Source organism: Chiloscyllium plagiosum, chromosome 17 (genome assembly GCF_004010195.1).
Source record: "Chiloscyllium plagiosum isolate BGI_BamShark_2017 chromosome 17, ASM401019v2, whole genome shotgun sequence".
NCBI classification, from domain to species: Eukaryota; Metazoa; Chordata; class Chondrichthyes; order Orectolobiformes; family Hemiscylliidae; genus Chiloscyllium; species Chiloscyllium plagiosum.
Window position 1 is genome coordinate 45,714,770 of NC_057726.1, and position 11,641 is coordinate 45,726,410.

General features: G+C 40.3%; 1 protein-coding gene across 1 annotated transcript in view; it reads left to right on the plus strand.

The window, feature by feature from the left end:
• The window catches only part of rbl2 (retinoblastoma-like 2 (p130)), a 67,250-nt gene that overhangs the window by 29,934 nt on the left and 25,675 nt on the right, over nucleotides 1–11,641 (plus strand). Inside the window, exons 5-8 of the mRNA XM_043707528.1 lie at nucleotides 2,303–2,419; nucleotides 5,575–5,678; nucleotides 7,634–7,771; nucleotides 8,564–8,728. Coding sequence (XP_043563463.1) covers nucleotides 2,303–2,419; nucleotides 5,575–5,678; nucleotides 7,634–7,771; nucleotides 8,564–8,728 — 524 coding nt within the window. The remainder of the gene's footprint in view (nucleotides 1–2,302; nucleotides 2,420–5,574; nucleotides 5,679–7,633; nucleotides 7,772–8,563; nucleotides 8,729–11,641) is intronic.

Below are 11,641 nucleotides of genomic sequence, written 5' to 3' on the forward strand. Positions count from 1 at the left end.
AAGTGTCAGGCAGTGCCCTCCCCCCCACCCACCCATAGGCCATCACTCTGCTTTGTTATGTATGGACAGTCGCCCGTGTAATGACAGAAAAGCGGGGGGTTGGGAAATGAGTGAGATAACAGTAGACAGCATAGCTGTTAGTGCTGGTGCACGGGAGGGGAGATATTGAGGTGTTCCAAGGGATTAAGGAAGTAGCAGGCAGGTATGGAATGTGAGCATTGTCGCAGAAAACAAAAATAGAAACTGTTGGAGAACCTCAGCACGTCTGGCAGCATCTGTGGAGAGAAAGCAGATTAACGTTTTGGATCCAGTGACCGTTCAGAATTTTTCCAGAACTGGGTCACTGGACCCGAAACATTAACTCTGCTCTGTCTCCATGGACGCTGCCCGAGCTGCTGAGTTTCTCCAGTAATTTCTGTTTTTGTCTCAGACCTCCATCATCCACAGGTCTTTGTTTCTTCGTTAGTTATTCTTGGCTTTTGTTTTAGTGTTGTGAGAGGTTGGGGAGTCATGAGAGTGAGTGTGAGACGGTATTGCAGACAATAGTGAGAGTGGCAGAGCCTCTGCCTTGGAGGGAGATGGATGATGGATGCATTAGCAGAGATAGAGTGAGTGTGAGGTGGCAGAGAGCGGAGTGTAGCGTTTACCCTGGCAGCACAGAGAAGGGCATTAACCATGTTTTTACACCTTGTTTTGCTGGTTAGTGCTTGCACTCTGGGATGGCACTGATCCAGTTGGCAACCTTGGAGCAGGGTGCCAGGGTCTGGTGGCAGACCCTCCTCTGCCAGTCCCCTGGGAAGAGGATTCCTCTCCTTTGCAATACCCCTTATACCACTGCCTCCAGGTCCCTGTTGGAGAATCATGGTGCCATCTTACCCTGCTCCGATGCCAGTGCTCATCAGGTACACCGTGACCTGTTAAAGATGGCACAGACACAAAGGATGCCAGTCTTTCTGCAGATATCTGCTGACCTGTGAGTTATTCTAGGAAAGGTACATGGTAAGATGGGGTGGAAAGTGGATGGATGTGACAGATGCTATTGGGGTGAGGTAGGTAATTAAAACACAGATTTGTTCAGATACGGTGAGAGAACTTGCTGGATGTTACGGCAAAACCTTGGGTGGATGCTGGGAAATTGTTTCCGTCAGGCAGTGATACTAGGACTCATGGGCACAGCCTTAGAATTAGAGTGGGTCAATTTAGAATGGAAATAAACAGACATTTCTTCAGCCAGAGAGTGATGGGCCTGTGGGATTCACTGCCACGGAGCGCAGTGGAGGCTGGGACATGAAATGTCTTCAAGGCAGTTATTGATAAATTCTTAATCTCGCAAGGAATTAAGGATATGGGGAGAGTGTGGGTAAATGGCATTAAAATGCCCATCAGCCATGATTGAATTGTAGAGTGGACTCAATGGGTCGAATGGCCTTACTTCCACTCCTATTTCTTATGGTCTTATGATCTTAAGAAAGTGGGAATAAGGATGGAATTAAATGTTGCTTAGGGGCCAAATCCAGAAACAAATCTTGAGATATATTCTTAATGAAAACTATTAAAGAGCAGTGAACCAGTCAAAAATACAGGACATTATAGAGATTCTTAATAATTATTTATCAAAGACTAAATAATATTTGCAACTGATATAATATTTCAGAAGAAATTGGAGAGTAACCGCTTTTCCAGAAAGTGAGAGCAGATCCTTGACATTATAGTGACATTATGGACTGGTCTGAACACAAAAATGAAGCAATCATCGGTCAAGACAATGTGTGCAGTATATATCACATAAAACAATTTTTGCTAATTTTGATTTTGGACAACAGTGTATGATGGAGGACAGCAAATTGACAAAATGTTTGAGTCAGGTTTGAAAGTAGATACTGGAGAATTACTAAAATCAGCACCAGTAAAAGTTGTCGCAGACATGTCTGTCAGAATTTCCCAGAGAAACACAACATGGTGTGAAATTAAGGGAATGGCATGATGAAAAATTGACATAATTGACACTGCTCCATTTTACACTGTCATTAAGTTATATGACCTGGTGATTGGTTTTTTTTCTTTTACTTCTTGCACACTTGTAATTTTAAGACACAAGTGAGGTGATCGTTTTAAGTAAAATAGAGAAGATCTCTATTCTACTTCACAATTAACAGCCTGCTAACAAAGCTGCAGATTCCCTGCAATTTAGTTCACATGTAATTTATTATGCTGAAAAATTCCTGACACAGGAATCCAACCCTGGAAAAATCAGTTTTTATTCACAGTTGTTAAGATGCATAACAAACTGTTTACCTTTCTGTCAGGTCTTGCTCCAGAGATCCCACGCAGTCTGTCCTTAATAGAGTCAAAGAGATGGGTGAAATATTTTGTCATCATTACACACAGTCTACCAAGGATCACTCTGGCTTCTCAATAGGTTAGTGCAAATGATGTTAAACACAATTAAGACTATTAGTTACTGAGAAAATCACTACTGGAGTGTAAGAGGAATAATGGCTGCATGATTATCCGTGGTCAATGATGGAGTTACCAATGACAAGAAAGTTAATTATCCCAGTCACATAAACCCAAGAGCTGATCAGAGGCTGAGTACCATATGATGAATAACTCACCTTTGATTTCCAAAATTCTCCTACTACTCCAGAAGTGCAAGCTGAGTGTAAGGAATGACTCTCCACTTGCCCAGATGAGTCCAGGTTTAGCAACACTCAAGGTGCTTGACACCACGCAGGACAAAATGGTTCATTTGATTGGCATACCATTCAGACCTTTAAATATTTGCTACTTGCACCACTGACTCACAGTGGCAGAGTATACTGACTACAAAATGCACCTGCAACAATTTGTCAAGCCACCTTCAGCAACACCTTCCAAACCCAGAATCTTTACCACGAGAAGAGCTAACGCAGGGCAATGTCACCAACTGCAAATTTCCCTGAAAGTTGCACACTATTCTATCTTAGATATTTTTAAAATTCTTTCACTGAGTGTTTCCCATCCCTAATTGCCATTGAGAAGGTAATAATAAGCGGTCTTCCTGAACTGGTGCCGTCCATGTGGTGTAGGTACCACCCACTGTGCTGTTAGGAAGGGAGCTCCAGGATTTTGATCCAGCAACTTTGATAAAGCAGTGATGTAGTTCCAAGTTGAGATGATGTGTGGCTCAGAACAGAACTTAGAGGTGACGGTGTTCGCTTTGATATCATGAATTGTATCATGTTTCTGTTTTGTTGCTGAGTCAAAATTCTAGAACTCCTTTCCCAACTGCACTACATGAACTGCAGTACATCCATCAGATGTTGGGCAACAAATTATGGCCTTTTCAGCAATGCTTACTACCCTGGATATGCAAAAGAGCTATTATTCTTTTGTGTATTATATTATGTTATATTGCTATGAAGGACTCTCCTTTACAATCTCTCCCCTCTCCTGAGGCATGGTGATCTTCAGGTTAAATCACCACCAGTTGCCCCTGTCCAGTGAGTCCTATAGGCCATGGCGCGTTTACCTTTACCTGTGTATTAATGATGCATTTTTCCACACAAAAATGAACATGAAGTTTGTATTTGAGAAAGTAATACTGGAGACATGACTGGAAGAGGTTCTTGTCAGAACCTGTTTGAAAATTCCATTTGTCATGAAGGTGATGATTCTTGTCTGACCTCCCAACTCCTGTACTCCATACTCTGATCAATAAAAGAAAGCATACCAAACTGTTGGGCCGAAGGGTCTGTTTCCACACTGTAAGTAATTTAATCTAATCTAATTTTCACTATCCTATCTACCTGCAACTCCACTTTCAAGGAGCTATGAACCTGCACTCCAAGCTTTCTTTGTTCAGCAATGCTCCCTAGACCTTACCATTCAGTGTATGTGACCTGCTAAGATTTGCTTTCCCAAAATGCACCTTGCATTTATCTAAATTAAAGCCCATCTGCCACTTCTCAGCCCATTGGCCCATCTGATCAAGATTCTTTTGTAATTTGAGGTAACCTTCTTTGCTGTTCACTACACCTCCAATTTTGGTGACATCTGCAAACTAAGTAACTATACCTCTTATGCTCACTTCCAAATCATTTATATAAATGATGAAAAATAGTGGACCCAACACCAATCGTTGTGGCACTCCACTGGTCACAGGCCTCCAGTCTGAAAAACAACCCTCCACCATCACCCTCTGTCTTCTACCTTTTGAGCCAGTTCTGTATCCAAATGGCTGGTTCTCCCTGTATTCCATGAGGTCTAACCTTGCTAAACAGTCTCCCATGGGGAACCTTGTCGAACACCTTACTGAAGGTGTTCATATAGATCACGTCTACCGCTCTGCCCTCATCAATCCTTTCAAAAATCTCAATCAAGTTTGAGAGACATAATTTCCCATGCACAAAGCCATGTTGACTATCCCTAATCAGTCCTTGCCTTTCCAAATAAATGTATATCATGTCCCTCAGGATTCTCTCCAACAACTTGCCCACCACAGACATCAGGCTCACTGATCTATACACAGGCCTTCAGTCCAAAAAAACAACTCTCCATCATCACCCTCTGTCTCCTACTGCCAAGCCAATTTTGTATCTAATTAGCAACCTCTGAATCCCTTGTGATGTGGCTTTACTAATCAGTGTACCATGTGGAACCTTGTCAAAGGTTTTACTAATGTCCATTAGACTATCTATCATTCCGCCCTCATCAATGCTTTTGGTTTTGTCTACAATAAACTCAGTCAAGTTTGTGAGACATGATTACTCACATACAAAGCCATGCTGACTATCCTTAATCAATCCTTGCCTCTCTAAATACATGTCAATCCTATCTCTCAGAATCTCCTACAACAACTTACCCACCAATGATGTCAGACTCACCAGTCTATAGTTCCCAGGCTTCTCTTTACAACCTTGCTTAAATAAAGGCACAACTTTAGCCACCTTCCAGTCCTCTGATACCTCACTTGTGGCTGTACATGATACAAATATATCTGGTAGGGGCCCCACAATTTCTTCCCTAACTTCCCACAATGCCCTGAGATACACTTGATCACCTCCTGGAGATTTATCCATCTTTGTTTTTTAAGAGCTCCAGCACCGTCTCTACTGTAATGTGGACTGTTTTTAAGACATCAGTGTTTATTTCCCTGAACTTCCTAGCCTCCATGTCTTTCTGCACAGTAAAAACTGACGCAAAACATTTGTTTAGTATCTCTCCCACCTCTTGTGGTTCCACACATCGATCATCTTGTTGATCTTTAAGGGGTCCTATTTTCTCCCTAGTTGCTTTTTTGCTCTTAATGTACTTGGATCTTCAGATTCTCCTAAACTTTATCTGCCAAGGCTATCTCATTGTCCCTTTTTACTCTCCTGTTTTCTCTTTTAAGAATGCTCCCACACCCTTTATATTCTTCAAGAGATTCACTTGATCCCAGTTGTCTATACATAATATATTGACTCCTTCTTATTCCTGATCTCTGGTTGTAAATTGTTTCTTTGAAAGCATGTAATGAATAATGCTTTTGTTGTGAAAAGTGTGCCTGCTAATATGGTTGGTTTTTAATGCTTTATTTCCCATGGCCGACAGACAGTACTATCAGGCGCCTTCGACTTGCAGAAGTTCTTTACTATAAAGTCCTGGAGACAGTTATTGAGCAAGAAAAGAGGAGATTAGGAGATATAGATCTGACTGTAAGTACAAATTAAAATGTTTTAAAAAACATAAAACTTAGAAGTTGTGGATTGTAATGTTGACAGTAACTTTTAATGCACGAACGTAACAGAAGAGTAACTCTAGTTTGAGCTTTTGTATTAACTGTGTAATATTTGTATTAACTCAGCACTAGCAATATGTCAAAGGTAAAACGTTTTCTATCTGTATTTTTTTCATGTATTATCCCTTGTTGCTCACAGTACTTGTAATATTACACATGAATCTTTAATTGCTGGTGGCTGGTTTCATAATTCTCTTAGATTATTGTCAAGGACTTTGATTTTAAAAGTTGTGGCTATGGAGGAATGAATTCCTTTGAGCTATGCTTGTTGTTTGATGCCATCAGTTCTCCACCAATCCTTCAGTGTAGTTGTTTGCATTACTACCTGATGACTTTCCTGGAACTGGGGGGAATATAGTCAGAGATACAACATGAAAGTTTGGTAGTGTTTAAAGTTTAGAAAGTTTAATAGGTTCCTTTGTGTTAAAAATAGCCTTAGTGAAATGGTAAGGCTCCCAATAAACAGCCCATTGCACTGGATTTGAAATATATTGAATGTCGGATGGACAAACATGGATTAAGGAAAGTTAGCATATATTTATTAAAGGCAAATTATGTTTAACTTGACTGTGTTTTTGATGAGGTATTACACATGGTTGATGAGGATGACATAGTTGATGTGGTATATGTAAACTTTCATTTAGCTTGTGAGAAAAGTTGTAGTCCATGGAATAAAAGTCAAAAAGATGGAATGGATACAAATTAGACCAAGTGATGGGAAGCAGAGTAGTGGTAAATAGTTATTTTTCAGACTGGGGCAAGATATACAGTGATGTTCTCCAGGGGTTGATTTTGGGACCAATGTTTTTCTTGATCTGTATGAATAACCTAGACTGGTGTACAGGGTGTAATTTCAAAATGTAGGGACATGAATAAACTGGTAGAATGGGCAATCACATGATGTATAATGAAGTGAAATGTAAAGAGTTACATTTCTACAAGAAGAATGAGGAGGAAATATAAAATTTTAAAGGGGTACAGGAACAGAGGCCTGGGGTTTTGTACGCACTAATTCTTAGATGGTGGTCGGGCAAGTTAAAAAATGATTAATAAAGCATACATTATGCTGGGCTTGATAAATACGATACAGAGGGTAAAAGAAAGGAACCTTTATTATCTGGGTCAGTGTGGTGTATTGTCCAATTGTGGACACCTGGCTTTAGTGAGCATGGGCAGTCATTATAGAGGGTGCAGAAGAGATACACAACAAGGTTTTCCAGGGATTCAGTTATCTCTTTATCTCTTTAAATTGGAGAAGCTGGAATTGTTCTCCTTAGAGAAGAGGAAGTTAAGAGGTGGAAGTGTTCAAAATAATGAAGAGTCTAAACAGTGGAGATGGGGAGAAATTGTTTCCATTACTGGGACAGGAGAGAGCCAGAGGTTTGGATTTAAGGCAAAAGAACAGCATCAATTTAAGGAAAAGTGCCTTTTTCAAAGTGAGTGGTTAGGATGTCCTCACTACTAGTGGGTGGAGGCATATGGAATCAGTTGGGAGTTGGATAAGCACCTGAAGAAAGAAATGAAGGAATGTAAGAAAGAGCAGGGGAGCGCTAGGTGAGTGGCTCTTGCACAGAATCTGCACGAAAAGCTGAATGGCATTTAAGCTATGCTATAACTATTCTACAATCCTATTTTACTTCACATTTTAAGCGGTTTTGATATTTTTTTGTCACAATTGATTTTGTCCCTGTGAAAATAATGTGAACGACATGTGAACAAATGGCCATGGGAAATAAAGCATTAGCATGTGTTGTCACGATGGCCAGTTAGAACTGCAGATTAGCAAATTTATTAGATATTGTTTTATGATAAAGGATCAATTAATCAAATGAATGCTTGAAGCTTTTATTTTGTATTCTGTTTCCTATGTAGGGTATATTGGAACAAGATATATTTCACCGATCTCTTCTGGCTTGCTGCCTTGAAATAGTTATCTTTTCTTATAAACCTCCAGGGGACTATTCATGGATCATTGACATCTATGACCTTCCACCCTATCACTTTTACAAGGTAAACAATGCACAGCATACTAATTCACCTTCTATGAGCCCTTTTAAATTATTACTCTAAAATGATGCCTCACAGGGTTATCTTCTCCATGAGTAGTTGCTTGAAGAAAGATTCTGACTTTATTTTGCTGGTAATTACTTTGAATTGTTATTATTATCATTGACATTGTAGTCTTATTTCACATTTGCGGTCATCAGTTTTTAAAAATGTTTCAGCATTTTCAATGAGAAAACCTTATTTTCCTTCAGTGCCCCCCCCCCCCCCAACAATAAGCAAAGACTTGTCATCATATCAGTGGCTGAGCCTCAAATCACTGAGAATTCAGTGATCCTGCTGCAGATGTTGACTACTTCCCAGTAAAATGAGTGCAGGTTTGTTTCTACCTAAAGGCATGGACCTTAATAATTTTGTTTAAATCAAATCCAGGCTATATTTTTCAAACAAACTGTTCAGGAGAGATCCATTGTTTTCCAATTGGTCTGTGAATAAATTTGACAGACTGTTTCCCAATCTGGAAGTGCACTGCAATGACATTTTTTAAACTCTAAATCAATCCATATGCTGATCCCTAATGTAAACCTGTTCAGTGCAATGCAAAATGAGGCACCAATCTGAAATTGTTCCTGGTTGTCAGAAAGCACTATCTGAAATTATTCCACCTTGGGGGAAAAGAGCTTTGTCATTAAATTCTGGTATGTTAAGGTGGTGGCAGCAACTGGAAATTCTTTTGATGGATTTTATATACAGTATATTTTGAAATGAGATTTCTAAAGTTGATTGCCTCCTTTGCAGGTGATAGAAGTACTTATAAGAGCAGAGGATGGTCTCTTCAGGGAGGTAGTGAAACACCTAAATCATATTGAGGAAACAATTCTGGAAAATATGGCATGGAAACAAGAATCACCCCTTTGGGATGGAATTAAAGATGCAGAAAACAAGGTTCCAACATGTGAGGAGGCAAGTGTCCATCTTAAATTGATTGTTCAATTTTTTCATTTACATTAGTTACATCATAAACTATCACCATCATTCTGATTTTTGGAGGAAATAAATTCTATTTATAAAGGATAAAGAAGGAAGTTAACATGGTGACTTGGTGGTGGATAAAAACACATTCAGTAGTGCTTCTGGATATATACATTTTTAAAACTCACAAGGAAATGGCTCTTGTCATGCAGTGGTAGTATCCCTACCTCTGAGCTAGGATGCTTGGGTTCAAGTCCTACCTGCTCCAGTGTGTAATAAATTGTTTGAACAAGTTGATTAGAAAATATATTAGAAAACTCAAGAGGTCTGCAGTGCATTTACCTACGCCTCAAAAAGTCATTTTGATTTAGCCCCCTTTGTGTTCCCTCGTTTTGGTTTTTTAGTTGTTGATTTTTAGTTGATGTCACCTTATTCTAGTGTATGTTATTTGTTTTTTTGCAGTTTGGTTTATTTAAAATAGAGCTGAAATCTTGGTGTACACCGTTTCCTTTCTCCCATCATATTCTGATTTAGCTCCCTTCAGTTCTCCCGTTTTGGTTTTGGGTTTTCATTACGCTGCCTCTGGTTCTTGTTTTTAGATTTTTGTTTTATTTGAGTTCAGAAAAGAGCTGAGATCTTCCCTAGTGGCGTACTGATCCAAAGGGGATAAGTTTATCCTAAACTATAGATTTACAGTAAAGTCGCTAATAAATCTCTGATATGTTTTTGCTTCCTAATGCAACATACAGATTTCAGGATTTGGAATTCTGCTGGTCTCGGCTTGTGCTGAGATGGTGACCGGTAGTATGCTGTGAAATATGGTCAGGTCCTCACATCGAGGACTGAGTCTTGAATGAGGAAATCCTCAAAGTGCTCCTTCCCACAAGTTGTCACTGTCTTGTGCCACTCTGCTGTTGCCTCTCAATGAGGTCGGTCCTTAGATTCCTGGGCTGTAGGTAGTCTGGACTGCAGTGAAGAATCCACATATGCCACAGTTGTCAGCAACTCGCTGCATCTTCTGTGCTGTTTCTGCTAATCATCTGTTCTTCAGATCACTGTTTTTTTGTTGGATCTTGGCTTTCACTTGTCTGCAGCCCTGCTCTCTTTCTCTTAAGTTTTGGTGCTATTTACCCCAACAAATAAATGAGCAAGGGATAGTTATAGGTAACATTCATTCTCTAATGTATCTTTCCACTCTAGAACAGGGCATCTCATATTTGGTAATGAATAATATTAATACAGAATCATAGAATCATCTTGACGTAGAAGGCTATGCAGCCTATCATCTGAACCGGCTGTCTGAGCATTTTGACTTAGTGCCAAGCCCTTGCCTTTTCCCCATAGCCCCAATTGTCAAGTTCAGGAACACCGTCTGCTTGCAGTTTAATAGCTCCTAGATCTCCTAGTCATTCTTTGAAAATAACCTTATCATTGTCATAGGAGAGAAAGCTAAGAGTCCAGAAACAAATTTTGTTAATTAACACATAAAAGAGCAAAAAGAGAAACTTGGCCCTCCTTGTCAGAGTGAACTTAAGCCTCTTAAGGTGGCAATTGAAAGGTCCAGGTGCCCAGGTGTTTGATGGGTGTGGGTCATATGAGCTGAACAGCTATCTCTTTACCACATGGTTATTTCTGAACCTAAGTCTCCCTGGAGAGGGAGAATGCTATGACCACCAGAATACTTAAGGCCTTTTGCCATTGGTGAGTGCCTCAGGGTTTAAAGTGCATTGTCAAGCCCCAAAACAATATTTTAAGAGGTGATCAGTTTCTTTTCCTAAATTTTATTTTTTGTTACAATATCCTGAAAGAGCCTCTTCAAGGGGTTGATTTGTGATTTGCTTATTTGTTCATCTGTTGAGTTCATTTATCGAAATGGTATAAAGAGAGACTTCTGGATGTTGGCTAGGGATGAAGTTGACTTATGTAACATTGCATTCTGTAAATAAATCTAGTGTGAAGTAAGAGACTCGCACCTGGTTTCCTCCTTCACTATCTGGTTTTAGAAGGAGTTAACATATTGGACTTAAGCTCTGTACCTCTGTGCAACGTGGCCAACATTATTTTAACATAGAACATAGAAGAATACAGCGCAGTACAGGCCCTTCGGCCCTCGATGTTGCGCCGATCCAAGCCCACCTAACCTATACTAACCCACTATCCTCCATATACCTATCCAATGCCCGCTTAAATGCCCATAAAGAGGGAGAGTCCACCACTGCTACTGGCAGGGCATTCCATGAACTTACGACTCGCTGAGTGAAGAACCTACCCCTAACTTCAGTCCTATATCTACCCCCCCTTAATTTAAAGCTATGCCCCCTTGTAATACCCGACACCATACGCGGGAAAAGGTTCACACTGTCAACCCTATCTAATCCCCTAATCATCTTGTACACCTCAATTAAGTCACCCCTAAACCTTATTTTCTCTAATGAAAACAGCCCCAAGTGTCTCAGTCTTTCCTCATACGATCTTCCTTCCATACCAGGCAACATCCTGGTAAACCTCCTCTGCACCCGTTCCAGTGCCTCCACATCCTTCCTATAGTATGGCGACCAAAACTGCACACAATATTCCAGATGCGGCCGCACCAGAGTCTTATACAACTGCATCATGACCTCAGGACTCCCGAACTCAATTCCTCTACCAATAAAAGCCAGTACGCCATATGCCTTCCTCACCGCACGATTTACCTGGGTGGCAACTTTCAGAGATCTGTGTACATGGACACCAAGATCCCTCTGCTCATCCACACTACCAAGTATCCGACCATTAGCCCAGTACCCCATCTTTTTGTTATTCTTCCCAAAGTGAATCACCTCACACTTAGCTACATTGAATTCCATTTGCCACCTTTCTGCCCAGCTCTGCAGCTTCTCTATATCCTGATGTAACCTGCCACAT